Genomic DNA, 21,190 nt, shown 5'->3' with positions numbered 1-21,190 from the left:
AATTCTTACCACCAGCTTGTTTATGGATTTACTCTTCTGCCTACCTTACTTGTATATTATTCTGCACATAAGGAAAACAGCAGTGTGCAGACAAGCATGAAAATTGTGGTTCTTCTTAAAACTACTTATGTAAAATACATGATATTTATTCCCTTTGTATCAATCAAAAAAAATTGAGCGCCCCTCGTCATAATGCAGTGAGTTAAGCTGCTGTCTGTGATGCTGGCATCCAATCTGGATGCCAGTTGTGTCTTGGCTGTTCCACTTAATGGTCCAGCTCACTGCTAATGCACCAGGAGAACATAGGAGGACATGACCCAGGTGCTTTCGCCTCTGTAATCTTGCAGAGGTCTGGATCGTTCCAGCGTCCATCTGGCTCAGTCACAGCCACTGTAGACACTTGGGAAGTGAATCAGCCAAAGGCATATTTCTCTCTCTAACTCTGCCTTTCATAAATAAATCTTTTAAAAATGAAATGATAATAAAAATCCTGGTTCTGCAGTATAACTAAGCAGTACGTTTCATCATATTCTTGTTCTTTGATCTTGTTCGTGTAAAGCAGAAGTGCTCACGTGGAATTGTCAGGGGTTAAGCACAAATGATAACTCTTGGCCAGCAGCTGGCCGACCACAGGTACTGACTCTGCGGTTCCTTTTGTATCTCCCAGTCTAATTGGTCCCTGTGAACTCTCCCACTTGCTGCACTTCTCAAGCTTCTGTTTGCTTTTGATGGTTCTCTTGCACATGTTTATTAAAATACCCAGATGCAAAGGAGATTCTCCCTATTTCCACTTTGCGCCCTGTTCTCTAGTGTTTCCTTATGTCTAGGCCCCAGGAGAGCAAAAATGTTGGACACGTAGAGGAGGAGATTTAGCTAGGATATTTCTGAGCTAGACAAAAAGGCTTGCTAGATACTCCAGCTAGCTGCTGTTTGCCACCAGGCTGACTGCCTTTGCTGGCCCAAGGAAGGTTTCTGGGTGTTATTTCTTGGGAATATGTTCATTGCTTTTGCTAAGAGTTCTAAGTAGGCAAAGTGTGAAGAAGAAAAGGTAGAGGAAACTTTAATCCACTGATGGATGCTCAGGCCCTGATGGGTGGTACCCTCTTACTCTAGGGCCACTGTAGTGAAGGAACACAGCCTGGTAGATTCATAGGACAGACGTGTATCTTTTCATTGTCCAGGAGGCTGGAAGTCTGGTAAAGTTGTGGGCAGGGGCGGCCTGGGGATGGCTGTCTTCCTTGGGCATTGTCACATGATCTTCCCTCTGTGCATGTCTGTCCTCCTCATCTGTTGTTCTTATAAGGGCAGTGACCAAACACTGGTTTAGAGCTCTCCCATATAGTCTTGTTTCACCTTAATTATCTCCAAATATAGTCACATTCCAAGGCATTGAGTATTGGAACTTAAGTGTATACCTGGCATGGGGGTGGCACAGTTTATCCCCAAGCAGATGGCAATCTGAGAGCCTAGCATAGTGATTTTTTCATCATGTTTCTCTGCAGTGGACCCGAGTGGCCATTCTGGTGAGGCACAGATGCGGGAAAACTTTAGAAGAATCGCTTTCTCTGGCACTTCAATGAACTCAATCTAGTTTTTCTCTTTTGTTATTTTTTTTGGGCTATATAAACAAATTATGTTGTTCAGCATTTTTTTTCCTTTTGTTTAAATATAAGTCAGTTGCACATAGTGTCTGTTAGGAAGTAACTGTAGAATTGAGTACAGGTTATTTGTCTGCGATTGGACATGGTCTCATTCCATTTACCCCACAAGGGAATTAATCTTTCCTTAGCCATCTGTGAAGCCTGAAGGCCTCATGTATTACTTGAGGGTTTTCTGGACCTAACTCTTTCAGATGTCTAAATTCTTTTACTACAGTTACAAACTTATTATGAGCCACCTTTCCTAAGGGAGACTGTCATCGCAGCCAGTTTCCAACGGGCTTCTTAAATACACTATTATTAGCCTCAGACTCTCCTGTTCTTCAGGAGAACTTAGGCACAATCCCCTTAGACCTGTCTCAGATCTGAGTTTGATAACTCAAATATAATTTATGTTATGTAAAGGACAGTGGATTAAATATTCATCACACTTTGGATATATGCCTACTTATTTTAGAAGTAATGCTTTATTTTTTAAAAATGCAGGCTAAGTTTGGGTTTAATAACTTGCATTTAGTGAGTGTCCCCTTAGGCATGTGCATCCGGATCTCTTTCATAAGTGCTACATAAAAATTTAGGAAAATTAAAAATGGATCTACTAATTTTTTATGTTTAGGAAGTTTTGGTTTCAAAAACTGCTTGGTTTCCCAACTAGTGACCTTTATGGCAGTGCATGTGTTAAAGTAGCTTATGGGTTGGATTGATATTAAAATTTTAAAAGTAATATAAATATTTATTCTTGCAAAATACAGTAGTAAAAAAGATTGTTACCTCTGTTTCTTTTTGTCATCTAATTGGATTTTTTTGGACTAATTTCGTTTGTTACAAAAAGCACTTTGTTATAAGTCAGATATTATCAAATAAAATTTTTTTTTATTACTACCTCTCTTTATCACTTCAAAGAATCCCTCATATTTAGTGAGCGGCTATTCTTACTATATCACATACCAAGTTACGTTTGAGCAGTTGTTTGTTGACTTTTTTTGTATTGAATAGTATTGTAAAAGTTGTGAACTTGTAGAAAATTCTTTGCCTTTGAGGACTCTCCAGGCTCGATTGAAGATTCCGTGAGCGAGAGAGGCTTTTTTTTTTTTTTAAGTAACTTATGCAGTGAAGTTTGGAAAAATGCATGTTTGTATCAGATGGCAAATCCACAACATATTTACACTAAACTTGTACAAAATGTGATAGCAGAATATTTGTTTGCTGAATTTTGAAAAAGTGGAAGAGACTGTGGTGAGAATTATTGATGTATGCAGGAGGAATTCCAGTGGCTTGGTGTCCGTACCATGTTCTTATAGTTGTGGATTGGCACTTGTGCATGCATTAATGGTGTTCATAGGATTAGTTAACCAAGACTGAGAAGAAGTTTCATTTACTGAACAATGCATAAGAAGCTATGTTTTGAGAGACAAACACTGTGGTATAGCATGTAAACGACTGCTGACACCCACACCCCATGATGCCTGCAATTGAGTTCAGCCTCTGTTTGCTGTCCAGCTCCCTCCTAATGCACCTGGCAAAGCAGAGTGACGGCACTTCCCTTGTTACCATGTGGTACTACCTGATGGAGTGCCTGCTTCCAGGCTTCAGCCTGCCCCAGACTCGGCTATTTCATTTTTATCCATGTGGACAGTTGATCAGTGGATGAGAGATGTGTCACTGTGCCTTTCAGACACATTAAATAAACTTGAGAAAGTAATCTGTCTAGAAGTTTCAGTAGGTAATATAATGCAGAATCTCAGTTTTAAAGACGTAATACTGTTTTCTAAATGAGCTGTTAACGTAATAGAAACTGTAGGCCCAGTGCATAAGCCTGGCGGCCGAAATTCTCACCTTGAATACACCAGGATCCCAAATGGGCCCCGGTTTTAATCCCAGCTGCCCAGCTTCCCATCCAGCTCCCTGCTTGTGGCCTGGGAAAGCAGTGGAGGATGGCCCAAAGCCCTGGGACCCTGCATCCACATGGGAGACCTGGAATTCTGATGCTCCTAACTCCTGGCTTTGCATTGCCTCAGCTCCAGCTGTTGCAGTCACCTGGAGAGTAAATCATTGGATGGAAGATCTTCTCCTGTCTCTCCTCCTTTGTATATCTGACCTTCCAATAAAAATAAATAAATCTTAAAAAAAAAAACTGAAGTGACAAACATTATATTAAAAAAATCATGATAGAAACTATTAAGTTAGCAGATTTAATGACAAATGTAAAGGTATTTGTTTTCTTAGAATAAGATCAAGGATTGGCAATATAACCTAAACTGACCATGTACACTGAAATACAGAGCAAACATTGGTTGATTTGCCAATTTGGCATAAGCAATATATTTTTTTTAATGAAGCTAAGTATAAGTGTTTATCATTTTTGTTGTCAGAGCGTTTTAGATTTAAGTCATTTCATTTTTGAGTATAACTATCTTCCTAAGATACAATTAGAAATTCATTGCAATATACTCACACAGGCATATTTGTCCTTTTTTGTTTGTTTGTTTTAAAGATTTATTATTTTTATTCGAAAGACGGATTCATAGAGAGAAGGAGAGAAAGAGAGATCTTCCATTCATTGGCTCATTCCCCAGATGCCTGCAGAGGCCTGAGCTGAGCCAGTCTGAAGCCAGGAGCGAGGATCCTGAAACCTCCATCTGGTCTCCCACATGGGTGCAGGGTCCCAAGGCTTTGGGCCATTCTCCACTGCTTTTCCAGGCCATAAGCAAGGAGCTGGATGGAAAGTAGAGCAGGTGGGACATGAAACAATGCCCATATGGGATGCCAGTGTTTGCAGTATGAGTATTAGCCAGTGAGTTGTCACACTGGCCACTGGCTTTGTTAAAACCATCAGTGTATATGCCTTTGTATAGAGCAGGAGCAGGGTAGGATGCTCTTAGGCCGATTTGCAAGTCCAGCCCTATAAAACCAGAGCTTTGTCATCTTGGAAGCCTCTTCTTGTGAACCACTGAATTATGTTTAAACTTGTTCCGAAAATCAATATTAGCACAAATTAAATTCATTTCTCTTGGATAAAGCCAGTGAAGATTTTATGATGAGATAAAGAGATGAAAGTGAGATTTCTTAGCAAGCTATTGGTCTCTGCAGAAAGCTTTGTGGAATCAAAATCAGATGGTTGAGGGCTCGGCAGCGTGGCCTAGTGGCTAAGGTCCTCGCCTTGATCCCATATGGCCGCTGGTTCTAATCCCGGCAGCTCCATTTCCTCTCTATCTCTCCTCAGTACATCTGACTTTGTAATAAAAATAAAATAAATCTTAAAAAAAAAAAATCAGATGGTTGATGAAGTTTAGTTGTGTAAATTTGAAGCTGAATGTTGTTACTTCCAGAAATCATTTAATGAGTTGAATTGCAGAACATTCTGTGTTATGCCCCCTTCCTGAATCCTCCCATTTAAACAGGAAATTATCAGTGGTGTAAGTTCCTAGCATGTGTGCTAATAATTTCTACTCTGGTCTTCCCTTTTGCATTATTCTGTAGGTGATTGAAGACAGTACTGGAGTCCGTCGGGTGGTGGTGACCCCTCAGTCTCCTGAGTGTTACCCGCCAAGCTACCCCTCCGCCATGTCACCCACTCATCACCTGCCCCCGTACCTGACTCACCACCCACATTTTATCCATAATTCTCATACGGCTTACTACCCACCTGTGACTGGACCGGGAGATATACCACCACAGTTTTTCCCTCAGCATCATCTTCCCCCAACCATCTACGGGGAGCAAGGTGAGTAGATTGGCGTTGATGTCCGGGGCTGTAGATGTGGTTGATTTGTCAGTTTCAGAGCACCCCTCCTTTCTTTGTAAAGAACATAGTCTAAAGGGATCTACCTGGCATGAATCTTATGGGAAAAGACCAGTTTCCTTTTGTATTGAATTGTGTCTTGGAGAAATTATCTTGTGCTTTCCAATTCTTTCTCTCATTTCTTATAAGTTTGGACCCCACCATACAAAGTGGGATAGCTATTTTGTTTTTAGAAAAGTGGCCGTGATCCGTTGTGGGTCCTGTGAACAGATCTTCGTGTGTGAGTGACTTGGGGCCGATTAGCTCATCTTTTCATGGACTCCTATTTCCCCATGATTCAACAATAGTGAGGAGGAAGAGAAGAGTGTGTTGTGCCCTGTTTCCAAGGTCTGAAGGTTGTGAAGTCTCCATAGACTTTTGGTTTCCTGAATGCTTTATGTTGAATATGAAAACAATGTGTTGGACAACTCAAAACTCCTTCGATGTTGCTGTGGTCCCCTGATGCTGTCGTTATCACAGCTGCAATCCTACTGCTTCTCAGGCAGATGTTGACCTGGAGGAGTCTAAGGCCCTGCTCTGGAAAAAGGGAACTAACAAACTGAGGGTAACTTCTAGGTCTTTGCGCACAACTGATTTTCCTTCTTAGTCTTGACAGTGAATTGAAGCATTCAATGGCTTGACACATTTATGTTCATTCGGATAAATGGAATGAAACATGTCAGCTACACCATGATTTTTTTGGTTAAGAATTTATCAACCCACTTTCTTACCAATTATACATGTCTGTGGTTTTAATTTACATTTTCTCGGTGTGTTCACCTCGCAATATATACTTTTTTCCTTATTGATGAAAGAAAAAATCTGATATGGAGTTTTTAAGTGAAATATTCTGTTGTAACTTAGGGATGGAATTTGGTTCTTTGAAAAAAAAGCACCAGTCAGAATAATCAGTGCTTTCCTAACAGGGAACAGAGAGCTTTTTGACAAAAGCTGAAGTCATTGCTTTAGTTCTCCTGCGGTATCAATGCTGTCGGATTCATCTGATCTCTTTGCCTATCAGTATCACACCAAAAATATCCAATAGTGGGCCCATAGGAAATCATATTTGGAAAAGAACTAAAACACTTTGATTTGGTGTAATTTTAAAGTGTATTCAGGGTTTTTTTTTTTTTTTTTTTTTTTGTAGTTTACGTCAAATATGTTTGTCAAGGGTTTTCCTGCTGGATCTGAGCAAGGATGACACTAACATGTGTGATTGCTGCCTCTCGTGTGATGGTGCTTGCTACCTGGCACGCCAGGCTTCAGCAGTCCTAGCAGGATGCCCCAGGCTTAGTATTGCTGTGTAAATGATGGCCTTTGCAGTTTTACATAAGCTGAAAGTATGAATTCAATCATTAAAATTAAACAAACAGAAAACTTAGTCTCTTTGTTTCCTAGTGTTATTTCGGTTCAGTTTCTTAAAAGTGGCACATAAATGTCCAGATAAACTGTTCTCACTGACTTAAAATTAAACTCAACTGTGAAACAAAATTATCTTGCTTTGTAAGTGAGAGCTATCTATATATTGTCTTACCTTATTTCTCGGTGTATATACCTAAAAGCAAGTTAAACATTAATTTCCCAGAGCATAAAATTTAAAAAAAAATTGACATTTTAAATGAATATTGTTATATTAGTTCCTGTGCAAATATATTGCATATATATATATATATTGCATATGTATTTCCTATCACAAATATATTGCATTGTAGTGTTTAAAACGTTGGTCATCCTGTTATATTTTCACAGTTTCTTTGAGTGTCTACTCTCTGCATGGCATTGTGTTTGTTTTCGTATTCTCCAGTGCACACCGGAGACCTTGTGATGAAAGCTATTTTGTTATCGTCTTTCTTAGAAAGTGAGGAGTGAAGCTCTACCAATTAACAATTGAAACATCAACTGTTATCATTGTGTTTGCACTCATGGTTTCTTGCTGTGTCCAGGACAGTCTTAATTTAAGTCCCTTGCCTTGCAAGATCTTAGGACTAGTCCTGTCTTGGTCCTGGGCTTGGCCAGGCCAAAGCCGGGGCTGGCAGTTAACTGGGTCTCCCAAGTGAGTTGCAGGGGCCCAAACACTTAGGCTGCTCTCTGCTGCTTTCCTAAGCTTATTAACAGGGAGGTAGATGAGAAGTGGGGCAACCAGGACTTGAACAATTGCGGAATGTCAGTGCCGCAGGCAGCAGCTTACCTCCTGGCTGTGTGACAAGGCCAGGCTGTGTGTGTGTGCCAACCTCCCTGCCCTCCCCCCCCCCCCACCTCCTTTTCCTTGTAAAGACAGAAATACCCAGTCTCTTTGTTGGGTGTTATCACAGTCACTGATTCCTAAGTATGATTTGAAACGGATTTAAAGTTTTTAGTTTAGTAGGTATGGCTCCTCTAGGATTGTTAGAATATTTTATAGTGCCCTGTTCTCTTTTAGAAACACGCAGAGTGAGTAGGTGACATTTTACTTGTGTCTTGCCTCCCTTGACTGCAAAACAGAGTCATTACCATGAGGGATTACCATGTTTGGCATACGATTTCAGAAGTGGCTTATCTTTATCCCTGCTGTTTCCTTTGGACATTTTTCCCTTTTTGCTTTGACCATTTCCCTTGATTCTGTGAACTTTGATTATTTCCAATGGAAATTTCTCATCTCATTGTTTAGGAAGTGGTGTTCAAATGTTGGGTTTTTTCTTTGCGGAGGGAGGGGTGTCGTAGATATATCCTTCTATTGGGTTGCTGTATATTTTCCAATATTAGCACTATTATATATATAAGAATGTGTTCAGTGTATTGATTAAAGTATAAAGGGGGTAGTTTCTTCCTTTTTAGTGTATTGCACCAATGAAAATATACTAGCAAAAGTTAAAAAAAAAACTTTATTATAAATTCAGCTGGAGTATATGAACATTTTAAGGACAGTAACTTTTTAATGATTTAATTGTTTATTTGAAAGAGTTACAGAAAGAGCATGAGAGCAAGATCTTCCATCTACTGATTCACTCCACAAATGGCTGGAGCTGGACTGGTCTGAAACTGGGAGCTAGGAGCTGCTTCTGTGTCTCCCAGAGGGGTGCAGGGCCCCCAGCACTTGGGCTGTCTTCTGCTGCTTTCCAAGGTGCATTAGCAGGGAGCTGAATTGGAAGTGGAGCAGTTGGGACTTAAAAAGAGCTGCCAGTACTGCAGGCTGAGGCTTTCCCTACTACACTACAGTCCCAGCCAAAGGACTTGTCCTTTGGCTCCTTCATTTTTCTCTATAATTTATAGAAAATTTATGAATTAAAATACGATTTTTAAGATCGATTCTTCCCTGATTTGTTAGAAATGGATAGGAATATTTTAAATATATATATACAAATATGTAGCATTTCCTTAAAAATAACTTTTAGACTGTATTTGTTCATATACAAATGAACAAGGGGTCAGGTCATTGGACTGTTTAACAATATCTGATCAAAAAATTCAGACTGAGCTTGCAATTGTCATATGATCCCCTTTAGAAATTATACCGCTCTATGGAATGTCAAGCTACATTACTCGAGAAGACCAGTACAGCAAGCCTCCACACAAGAAACTCAAAGACCGCCAGATTGACCGCCAGAACCGCCTCAACAGCCCTCCTTCCTCTCTCTACAAAAGCAACTGCACCACGGTGTACAATGGCTACGGGAAGGGGCACGGTAGTGGGAACGGCGGAGGCGGGGGCGGCGGCAGCGGAGGTGGGCCAGGAATTAAGAAAACCGAGCGGCGAGCAAGAAGCAGTCCAAAGTCGAATGATTCCGACTTGCAAGGTAATGCTCCAGACGTTTGCTGTAGACAGTGAGTTCCCGAGAGAGGGACATCGTGGTGTCAGGCACGTTCACCCCTCAGAACAACATGTCACGGTGGGCTGTGTTCTGCTAGGAATGACTGCATGGACTTCTGATGTGTTTCATCCTAGGAAGAGACCATTGCATTGTCTTTTTTTTTTTAAGTTGAGACCTCCTACCAGAATGACCCTACCCCACCTTTTGGTCACATGTGCCATGTGATTTTCTACAGTGTTTTAGTCGCACATTCCTGAAAGCATTTTCATCTTAGCTTGTGTCTGTTGTTTCACCTTAAATGGGTGAATGTGGGAGAAATCCAAAGAGAAGTCTGTTAAGCATCAGTCTAGTTTAAACGTCAAAATAATTAGACTGCATAAAACTAGATGTAAAAATATTATTATAAATAATAATTTATAGTAATAATAAATAATTATGCATGAAACTAGATGTAGTTAGTTCTTTGCTGTAGTGACACCTGTCCCTGCATGACATGCTTCTGTTCAGTCTTAGGCACCGCTTATTGTTGTGTAGCAGCCTTTGCACCCCAGTATACAAGTCATAAATGGAGAAAGAGAAGAAGCAGCAGGCTTACCATGCCGAGACCAAGAGGCACCAGCTTGGAAGGGCCTGGGTTTTTCAGAACATTCTAGTGGATACAGATCAGTAGATTTGGGAAGGAAGGCTCCTACATTTCTGTGGAGAATTTAGGTGAGATACAGAGATAACCTATTTTGATGCCACGGGGAAGCAAAGCAGTGGCTCTTTCTCTAGGCATCTAGAAGACTGACTTGGCGGGGCCAGGCAAGCTGGCATTTGTGAGAAGTTATTTGACTTTACACATATGAGTGATGAGAAGAGTCATGCACAACTCTTATCACTGCTAGAATTATGACATTCATTGCATTCACTGATTCCTCATTATCTTAAGCTAAGTAGGGACAGGGACGGCATCTGTGAGAATGTGTTTGTGAATGAAACAGTGTGGAGACTGTGTATGTTCGGCTGTCAAGGAAAGACAGGCCCCTGCTGGGTAAAACCAGCTATGGAAGTCATCTTTCTTCCGATGTAACTCATGAACAAACTATACTCCTAGAGAGAGGAAGCATGAAATCTGAAGGGAGGGGAATGCTAATTTCGCCCTGTCAATTTGTTATAGCTTCTTTCAGTTTTGTTCTTGATTTTTTTCCAGTAGTTTCCAGATGTCATATAGTTATATAAAATATTAAGAATAAGATCTGTCATATCAAATAGGACCCAATAACCCAAGAGGATTTTTTTTTTTAAAGATTTATTCACTTTTATTTGAAAGTCAGATATACACAGAGGAGGAGAGAGAGGAAAATCTTCCATCCGATGTTTCACTCCCCAAGTGAGCCGCAACGGGCTGGTGCGCCGGGAGCCAGGAACCTCTTCCGGGTCTCCCACGCGGGTGCAGGGTCCCAAAGCTTTGGGCCGTCCTCGACTGCTTTCCCAGGCCACAAGCAGAGAGCTGGATGGGAAGTGGAGCCGCCGGGATTAGAACCGGCGACCATATGGGATCCCGGGGCGTTCAAGGCGAGGACTTTAGCCGCTAAGCCACGCTGCCGGGCCCACCCAAGAGGATTTTAAACAGCTTTTTACATAGGGCACGGCATCTGTCTCATGAAATATTCTTTTTTTCTCAAGTGATACTACCTTTTGTAAGTTTACAGTTAGTTTATTTGGTGATATTGTACCTCGAGTATATGGGTATATGAAAAGCAAGTGACAGATTTTCCTAACGAGAATTCTTATCCAGACAAAAAGCCTGTCAGTTTAGAAAGACTTTGATGACTTGATTCATGCTTTAGTAATTTTTGTTTTGCCTTGCATCAAAGAAGGCTTCAGGGAGATGATATGAATATATCTATTAGAGGCAGATAAACAAAATGTAAGTAAGAATTAGAGATCAAAAAGATAATAGGGAAAGGAAAGCAAGATAAAACCAGGTTGACGTTAACACAAAAATTAACACAGCTATGGATTCATCTTCCACAAATAAATGCCTTTATTATGAGTACAGTTATTTGAAGCCACAAATGCCTCGGTGTATAAACTCCGTATTTCAGTTACATTTTTATTAATGCGTAGAGAACAGATTTCATGGATTTCATTGATAATATTTCGAGAAGAAGATACTTTGTCACCCTCTACTTTGTTCTTTGTAAACTCAAGGATGACATAAGTAAGGGGTGATTCAGGGGATATTCCTGCCCAGCTCGAATCTCCCTATTATTTTTTTTTTGTAAAGATTTATTTATTTTTATTACAAAGTCAGATATACAGAGAGGATGAGAGACAGAGAGGAAGATCTTCCGTCCGATGATTCACTCCCCAAGTGAGTGCAAGGGCTGGTGCTGTGCTGATCCAGGGCCAGGAGCCAGGAACAAGGGTGCAGAGTCCCAAGGCATTGGGCCTTCCTCAACTGCTTTCCCAGGCCACAAGCAGGAAGCTGGGTGGGAAGTGGAGTTGCCGGGATTAGAACTGGTGCCCATATGGGATCCCAGGGCTTTCAAGGCGAGTACTTTTAGCCGCTAGGCCACGCCACCGGGCCCTCCCTATTATTATTTTAACAAAATTGTGGCCTCTTTGTCACATAACCTCAGACAAGAATTTAAGTTATCTGCTGGCATAGTGTTGGAAAGGATTATGTTGATGTAAATTTATTTTACGTAAAAAGTGAAATCCTTGGTGACTACTCACTGTCTAATATTCTGAAAAGTCCTCCATAGACTTGATCATGATCCTGATGATGGGGGGTGGTGGTAGTAGTAAGAGTATGTGGGAGTGGAGGGAGGTCCTAGAGGAGGGATAAGGAGAGCGAGCGAGCGAGAGAGAGAACACAACCCCCGCAGTGTTAGAATGCAATCTCTGAGATACGTTAGGTATAAAGCACACATTTCTGGGTCCTACCCCACGGGTGTCAATGTTGTCTTCTGATTATGTCAACAGTTTTAAAACCTATTGAATTCATAAGATTTACTAGTTTATGTTTTAGACCGTGTTATACAAAACAAGCCCTCTTATTAGGTCTCGGTTTTCTTTTCAATACATTGAACGAATGAGAGTGAGTAGTTTTCAAAATCTGTTCAATGAGTTGATCTCCTTCCCAATCCCCTCCTCCCCCTTAGACAGTGTTCCTTAGAACTCCGCATAAATAGAAGATCACGTTATGTGCTGGCTTTGACAGCACATATACTAAAAGCAGAATGATACAAAGTATCTCTTTACTGTACTGCCATTGCACAGGACACAGGCATGCACATTTATGCACCCTGAAGAAGTAAGAATTGAAGTTCCTGTGTTTAGAAGGGACGGCTGGCCCTTGTTACCATCTTCAAGACTTTCGTAGGGCTTGGCCTGACCTAGACCCTGACTTGCCAGTTCAGGCCAGCAGCAACAGCAGTGCCATCTAAGAGCTGGTGAGAGCTAAGTGCCATCAAACTTCCGACCTGCCCCAGGCCTGCTGAACAACAGTCTGGGGTGGGGGGGTTGTTGTCCTGGAATCTGTGTATTTCTTCAGATGCCACAGGCGATAGTTAGCCCCAATAGCTTTTGAGAACCATGGACTTTTTCAGTAACAAGCAACTGTTAGCTGTAATTTTAAATGGCAGGGTTCAGAGCAAGGGTGGGGGGCATGTGGGAGGCATTTGTTTCAAACATTTAAATGGAAGCATTTTTCTTACATGATCTGTACAATGGTAACCATATCCGTGAGGCAAGAGAGAGTTCCTTTTATGTTGCTCACCTATGGCTAGTAGCCTTTGTGAAGACAATTGTTACAAAATAGTAAGAATTGCAGACAAAGATGCAGATAAATACAGAATACACTTTTAGCACTGGCCCTTTGGTGGTGTTGGCCGTCTAGAAATTAAGTCACACCTGACATCACACTGTAGAGTCACAGTGTAGTCCCCGCGAGCTGCTCGGGAAGACGCTGCTCCTTTCTCCCTCAGAGGTCATAGGTCGCCTTATCGTGGCACTGGAGCCACCAGGCTTCTGTATTCCAATTCTTTCTTGGGTTCTTGATGTTTTTTTTTCCCTCAATCTATTTTGCTATCTGCTTAGAAACCAGAATTAGATTTTACCCAAAATTAGCGCATAAGTTCATTTGCCATAGTGACTCTTACTATGAATAAGAAGTATCGCACATAGGGACCGACTGCTCTACTTCTGATCCAGCTCCCTGCCAAAGCATCTGGAAAAGCAGCAGAAATCTGATCCACGTGCCTGGACCCCATCACTCCCCTAGGAGACCTGGATGTAGCTTCTGGATTCGGCTTGCCGAGTTTCAGTTATTATAGCCATTTGGGGAGTGAACTCATGGATAGAAGATTCTCTCCCTCTTTCTCTCTTTCTCTTTGTAACTCTGCCTTTCAAGTAAGTACATCTTTAAAAACAAAAAAAAAAATGGAATTCCTGTGCCAAGATTTGCAGTGACAGCTTTCCTTCTAAAGAAGTGAGCCTGTGAGCTGTCCGGGTGTCCTTGGGGAAGGCGTGGGGTGGCCAGAGCATGGCTGCCTCCATGTGTACAGGCAGCAGTTTGTTCCCTGTGCTTGGAATGATGTGCTGAATATGGCTAGCGTGTGGAATGCTGAGGGTCCAGGCAGACGGCCTTGGAATCACTTCTGTCTCTAAGACACAATGTTTGTATTTATCTATTTAAAGAAGGTTATTTAGTGGGATTTCCCTACTTCACGTTGGCCAATTTCTCCCCTTTTTGTCTGCTGCTGGGCTTGAGGACTGAAGGGTCGGGGCCACTGGTTGTAGACACTTAGGTTCTTCTTTCCCCAAAGCACGCGCTTCCCTTAGTGCGTTAAAGATGTAACGGTTTCTAGGTGCAGTTTCAATATTGCTTTGTCTCTAAATCTTTAGTATGTTCACCTGTCTGCAGCTGTGTATGAATTCTGAACAGGGCGAAATATCAAGAAAATACTAAAAAAAAATTAAAAGTGAACTCAGGTCAGTGGAATGCACCCATCTTACTGCCAAATACAGTCCAGTCTGAAAAGTGAAAATAGTCCCAACAAGCTTTTGTTTAAAGCAAGGATATGGGTCCCTGGATCAGCATGTATGACATTCCTTTTGGCAGGAAGCTGAATAGTTGACTTGGGCATTTCCAGGTCTGTCCCCAGAACCGGGGTCCTCTACCTGGCCTTGCAACTCTCTGTGTGTGGGGTAGAGAGAAGGTAGTGTTGGGGACAAAAGGCCATTTTTGTAAGTTGCATGCTTGGTTTTTTTTAAAAAAGATTTATTTTATTTAAAATAAGATTATTTAAATATTGTTTGAAAAGTGGAAAAGAAGAGGGAGGAGACTGAGACGGAGAGAATTCCCATTCACCGATTGACTCTCCAGATCGTCACCGTGCCAGGACTAAAGCCAAGCTAAACCCAGGAACAGGGAACTCATTGCTGGTCTCCCATGTGGGTGACAGGGACATGTTGTTTGATGTGGTACCTGCTACCTCCCACTCTGCATTCACATGAAGCTGGAGCCAAAGAACTAGGACTGGAACTAAGGTACTCTAATGTGGGAGGTGGGAAACCCAGGAGGCTTAACCGCTTCATCAACTCCCCACCCCTGGAATATACTTTCTAACTTGGGCATTGGAATCCAGAGCTATTTGTTTTTCTGTAAGTCCACGGTGTACCAGCTTCCCCCTACTCACCCACCTTTTACTGAAGTCTTAAATTTACTGATATGAATGCAGATTTGATAATTCAACAAACTGGTGGTCCCAGTTGTCGCCAAGGAGTAGAATATGTCATTGTCTCTCATTAGGTTATACCATTCACCCCATCCTCTTGCCTTCTGACCCCCTTTCACCTCTGCATTTTCGTTGCAATCTGGAATGTTTGAAAGATGTTTGCTACGTGATGCTGTCAGCAGACAGGATGCGATATTTTTGTCAGGTCCATTTGGGAAGTCTTAACCCATTAAGTCATACTTGAAAGTTCCCATTTTTCACTTAAATATGAAAAGACAAACAACATGAGAAAATTCTTTGGAGTTTTCTTTTGAAATGAAAGTTCACCAGAAGTTTGAGGGCAGAATTTTGATTAGTTTCTACCATATGTGGTACTTAGCTCTGCAAACCCATATTATTTTCCCTGCCTCTCTGCTTTCTTGGGACCTGATCACAGCAGCATTTAGATGACATCAGAGCCCATGTTGGTAAAATACATGTCATCCCAAAGGACCCTTTAAACAGCAGGTGTAAGTGATGATACGGTTTGTTTCTGGTACATATGCAGCCTGCAATTTTATTGAATTGAGACTTTTATACGTTATTCTCTCATTTAGCTGAAGTGAATTCTGAATTTAACTAGGCCAGAGGTCACCAGCAGAAATGGGCCATTCTTAGCAGCAGAACAACGTGCCGCTTAGGACATTGTGTATCTAGGTTTAGTCCCAGCTCTGCCACTTGTGACCAGTGTGTCCTGGATCATAGGCATCTCTCAGACCTTCATTTTCTTCTTCTTTTTCTGATGGTATCTCAAAAATTAACAGGAATAGAACTTGAAAGAGTTTAAATTCATGTACAGTTTTTTCACTGTCCACAATACCTTGAATTTTTTGAAGACGCCTGATATGTGCAAAATGGGGGCAGTAACAGTTGCTGTTTCACAGGAGCCTCAAGAGCTCTTTTTACAGTTTCAGCACTTTCCGTGTGTTTTCAAATGCCAGCCTGCTTTTCTCTGCTCCTGAGAATGGTCTCTGATGCATCGTTGTGTTAGCAGAACCCCAGCCCAGGATCACAGCCCTGAGTGTTAGCAGAAGTCTTTCTGCAGTCTGGGTTATTGTGCAGTAACAATGAAAGCCATAAACTTGAGAAACGGGGACATTCAGAGAAGCATCTGCTACCACAATGTGATGAATTCTGACTGAGAATGGACTTCTGTTGTCTCTTCCTATCTTTTCTCTGCCTCCCCACTGGGCTGGATTATAAGGGAGAGCTGGGAATTTGTCTAGCATGAGTCTGTGTTTGATCCCTGACCATTCTCAATTACTCTGTTGGGGACTGCATTAGATGTGTTGACAAAAAAGGGGTGCGATGAGCTGAAGATGACTTGGGGAAACAACTTCAGCCTTTTTCCAAGTCCTATATTTCTTGATCTAGGGCAGTATGTGAGGCTAGATGAATAAGACATCTGAAATAACCCAGATGGAGAAGTAAAGTAGATAAATCACTAAATTTTACAGTCTTTCACAATCTTGCCTTTTACCTTTGAAATTAGGTGCTATTCTGCATTTGCTGCACTGTAGAAGAAGGCATCTATACAGGATACAGATTTCAGGAGGCTCAGATTATTGGGCTGGCGGGGCTTTATGGAGAATGGCCACCGCCAGGCATGTACAGTGACAGGTTGCTTCTGTACATTGTAGTATTTACAGCACTTGCGATGGAATTTTGGCAAGTTTCCTGCTGTTAGGTCGGCACTGGTTTGATCCCCTCATCCCTTTCTATGGAATGGAGCACCAAAAGGCAGAATGTTGAATTTTGGGGTTGGCAAGGGCAATGCAGTTATGTAATAGTTGTAGTCCATTTTGCAGATATGCTAATTATAGGGCATGCTTTCTACCGTGATCTGCAGGAGCTTTCATTTCAAGTTTGGTTTGCCCAAGCAACGTACAGTGTAACACACTGTATCTCTCTGTTTCAGTTTTTGGAGTATAATGACTGCTTGCAATTCTAAGATTTGAATAGAACAGGCCTTCGGGCTATTAGCCTGGTGGTTAACATGCCATGTCACAGTGCCTTGATTGGAATCCCAGGTCTACCTTCCTGATTCCAGCTTCCTGACCAGTGTAGACAATGGGAAACAGTGATAACTCAGATGACTGGATTCCCACCACACGCGAAGGACGTGGATTGAGTTTCTGATTGCTGTTTCTGACTCAAGCTCAGCCTCAGCCATTACAGTCAATCAGGAATTGAATTAGTACGAAATCAGTCAGCTTCTCTCTCTCTCTCTCTCTCTCTCTCTCTCTCTCTCTCTCTCTCTCAACAACTTTTTAAAACAGAAAAAAAAAAGAGTGAAACGGGAAAGCCCTGTAAAACAACAGTGATATTGGCTTACTACATTTAATTTACGAAGTAATGAGTGTTGATGTCCCATAGTTGAGGAAAATTTCCTTTTTTTCTTCCAGTGCTGAATTTGCATTTTGGATGGTAATGGCTTCTTTCCAACCACCACCAGAAGGGGGGGCTTTCCATGTAGGGGTTGTACTCACAAAAGGGCAGAATGACCAGGTGATAGCCGGGAGATGACTGGCTCCACACCCTAAAGACGATTGTGTTGATTCAGGAAGACTGAAAAATAAGGAGGGGGAGAGAAACGAGAGGGGCCTCAGAGGAATAGCATATTGAAATAAAAGGAAGCGGTAAAAATAGGAAAACAAGTGGAATGAAAGGAGGGCAGGCAATGGGCAGGAGAGATTAGATGGACTACGGAATAAAGATAAGTTGGGAAAACAACGGACAGAAAGCAGAGGTTTCATGGCTCCCTGTTCACACCCCGGTTCTCCTGCTAGGTTAATGTTTCCCAGAAGGATAGGTGGGGCATAGGGAAAACCTCTGTGCCCTGTTGAGGTCTGTAAGCCCCTTCCACTGGCAGGAACACGTCTCCATGTGAATAAAATCCTGCTCTTTTTCCTACTGGGACTTTCCTGGTACATTTGTCTTCTTCCTGTGCCTGATTAGAGTATGCAGACTCAGCATACATTGATCTGACAAGTAAATTAAGTGAAGTGGTACAGAGAGCTTTGAAAGCAGTACACTGTGTTGAGTTATTAAGATTTCTGAGTAGTGGTCTGAAGTTGTTAAGGTAATGTTTTGGAGGTTTGATGGACTTAAAAACTAGAAATTTGGAAGTCTCTCTCGCCCCCCTCACTTCCCCTCCCCCTCCCTTTCCCCTACCTCCCCTCCTCTCCCTCCCCTCCCCTCCCTTCCCCCACCTTCCCTCCCCTCCCCTTCCCCCACCTCCCCTCCCCTCCCTCCCTCCCCTCTCCTCCCTTCCCCCACCTCCCCTCCCCTCCCCTTCCCCCACCTCCCCTCCCCTCCCCTTCCCCCACCTCCCCTCCCCTCCCTCCCCTCCCTCCCCTCCCCTCCCTCCCCTCCCTCCCCTCCCCTCCCTCCCCTCCCTCCCCTCCCCTCCCTCCCCCCACCTCCCCTCCCCTCCCCCTGGCATCTTGTCTCTGTATCTCCACCTTTTTCTCTTTCAACAGGTAGGGGTTTCAAGTTAAATATTAACTGGAGGCTGCCACTTGTCCTTTGCCACTGGGCTTAATGTGCCTTTGTTAAAAGCAGCCTGTGTCAGTCCAAGATACCATGATTATTTCAAATCTTTTTTTGTACTGTGTTCATTCTCATTACTGTCATAAATAATTTTTTAAAAAAGTACTTAAGGCATTTCTTTGAAATACCCTTGTCTTGCCTTTTAAACTTACTAAAATTGCCCTATGAAAGCAAAATGCGGAAGTAAGTGGGAGGAACTATGTCTGTCAACGATTTTTTAAAAATTTATAAATGCCTTTATTATTACTACTCTTAATTTACTTGGTGAACTTCCATTGACCTCTTTTCCCTATTGTTTGGAAATTTCAGCCGCAAATTTTATGAAACAGTACGAACCTTAAAGGCCATGAAGGATGGAGAAACTGCCATATTTTAGGTTCACCGAGTCCCTCAAAACTATTTAAGTGTCTTGCCAAGCACATTTTACAAAACACTATTTTGTCTTTGAGAAAGATTTATCTATGGGTGGAATGTTACTCTAAAGGACTCCATAAGATATCAGTATCTCTGAAAAACTTGATTAAAAAGTCATGTTTCTTAACTGAAGAAATGGTTGTGAGTGCCCTGAATAGTAAGCTCTCCAGTGTTGCTCTCAAGCACTGTGATAGCATCAATATTATTTACTGTCCTTTCTGTCATCCCTGGAAAGAGGGCTTGAATTCAGTTGCAGACAGGCTTTAGTTTGAAAGTGATAGTTCTATTTCACGAAGAATTCTATGGCTGTGAAGAGTTGTTCTCCATAGATTATAATCTCTTAATGCCATCTGGGACATGACACATGAGGACAGAACTGTCCACATTAAATGAGATTAAGTGACTACTCTGTCAGTTGTAGTAAGTGCTTTATTTATAAGGAAGGTATAGAGAGAGGGAGAGTGGGAAGGAGGCAGGGGGGGAAGAAAAGGGAGGAGATAGATCTTTATCTACTGGTTCATTCCCCAAATGCTTCTAGCAGCCAGGGCTGGATCAGGCTGAAGCCAGCAGCCAGGAACTCCATCCAAGCCTCCCCATGAGAAATGCTGAATCTCCAGTATGGAGGTCATCTTTGGCTGCCTTTCCAAGTGCTTTAACAGGAAACAGATCTTCCCAAAGTCAAATAGGCTGTGATCATGGGATACCTATGTTGCAAGTGTTGGCTGAAGTTGCTGCACCACAATGCTAGCCCTTCAGAACTAACTTTTTATCATAACTGTGAGCTCATTAACATTTGAAGAAAGACTGTGAAGAATCGCTTTTATGGTACAAGCCCATTGAAAACCTCAAGGCTCTTTTCTTCCTTCCTTCCTTCCTTCCTTCCTTCCTTCCTTCCTTCCTTCCTTCCTTCCTTCCATCCATCCATCCATCCATCCATCCTTCCTTCCTTCTTTCCTATCTATCTATCTATCTATCTATCTATCTATCTATCTATCTATCTATCTATCTATCACAAGGCAAAACCCAGGAGCCAAGAACATTTGCAGGATTTCGCACATGGTGGCAGTGGCCCAAGCACTTCCACCATCTTCTGTTTAGCTCCCAGGCACATTAGCAGGGAGCTGGATTAGAAGTGGAATAGACAGGACTTGAATCAGTGCCTGTCTAGGATGATGGCTTTATCTTGCACAGTGGTGACCCCAGGCTCTGCTATAAAAGCACATGATCCATTTATAAATTATACTTAGCCCATATTTGTATTTCCTTTCTGCTCACCTTTTGTGTCCATATTTATGTTTGGTCTTCCTCGGAGAGGATAAATAGCCCTAAGGTAACATTGTTAGGGAGAATGTGTCCAGATGCTCAGAAGTATTTGGTGTGTGAGGAGAACCTGAAACTTAAAATGGTGCACACAAATTAAAAGAATGTTCATTTGTTACATCGGGCAGGTGCATAGGAAATTACTGTATCAAGTAATGTCTGTTCTGTTTGTCACCTGTTGCTGTGACAGAGTTCATTTTGCTAACTCCCAACATCAAAAAAGAGTAAAATGGTTTAGAGAGTGAAAACTAAGGACACACTATGAAACTTGGGAGAATTGCCTGCCCAGAATATCTATTACAAGCCATGTTTCACAAGTGCTATTGTTTGAAGCTGTGGATCAATAACCTAAGGCAGGGTTGAATGTGTTAAAGATACAGAGTCAGAGAATGTAGGACCACAGTCTCTAAGATGTTCACTTGAAATGATAGCATGATAAATTCTGGTGAATGAGATACCAACCTAGAAAATAAATTGTCCCCAGACAAGTGGAAGTCACAGGTGAAATTATGTTATTTTTACTTTGTTTGGATGACAATTTTGTTCCAGGAACATTACTTTAATTGAAGATAAATAAGAAGCATTTGAGAACTGGACATTTTGTAGGGAGTTTTATGTGTACTTTGCAGTTTTATTCAATGTCATGTCCTCAAGGAATATTTTTAGGCCTAGGTTTATGACCACTATGCATAGTGTCTGCTGCCAAAGCAAGAGCCTATCATCAAGCTTACTGGATCTCATAGAATGTGTCTGCCTTTTCTTGTACATAGACGTTCGCTCAGCATTGCTGAATCATTTTAATGCACAAGATGGGAAATTAGAAGGAGAAGATTGACATTAATTTCTGTGACTACAAAATTGCATCTGAGCAGGGACATATGTCAGTATTCTCAGAATTTTATTTTTAAT

At 41.8% G+C, this 21,190-nt stretch overlaps 1 protein-coding gene across 3 annotated transcripts in view; it reads left to right on the top strand.

Annotated features, from left to right (window-relative positions):
• The window catches only part of FNDC3B (fibronectin type III domain containing 3B), a 342,344-nt gene that overhangs the window by 198,506 nt on the left and 122,648 nt on the right, over positions 1–21,190 (top strand). For 2 of the 3 annotated variants that reach the window (XM_058661100.1, XM_058661101.1), the window contains exons 5-6: positions 5,139–5,382; positions 8,922–9,212. In XM_058661100.1, the coding sequence (XP_058517083.1) occupies positions 5,139–5,382; positions 8,922–9,212 (535 nt within the window). The remainder of the gene's footprint in view (positions 1–5,138; positions 5,383–8,921; positions 9,213–21,190) is intronic. The other variant, XM_058661102.1, reaches the window with a different exon arrangement.

The sequence above is a fragment of the Ochotona princeps genome, chromosome 3 (assembly GCF_030435755.1).
Source record: "Ochotona princeps isolate mOchPri1 chromosome 3, mOchPri1.hap1, whole genome shotgun sequence".
Classification (NCBI taxonomy): Eukaryota; Metazoa; Chordata; class Mammalia; order Lagomorpha; family Ochotonidae; genus Ochotona; species Ochotona princeps.
Note: the sequence above shows the minus strand (reverse complement) of the source record. Positions and strands in the feature narration are given on the sequence as shown.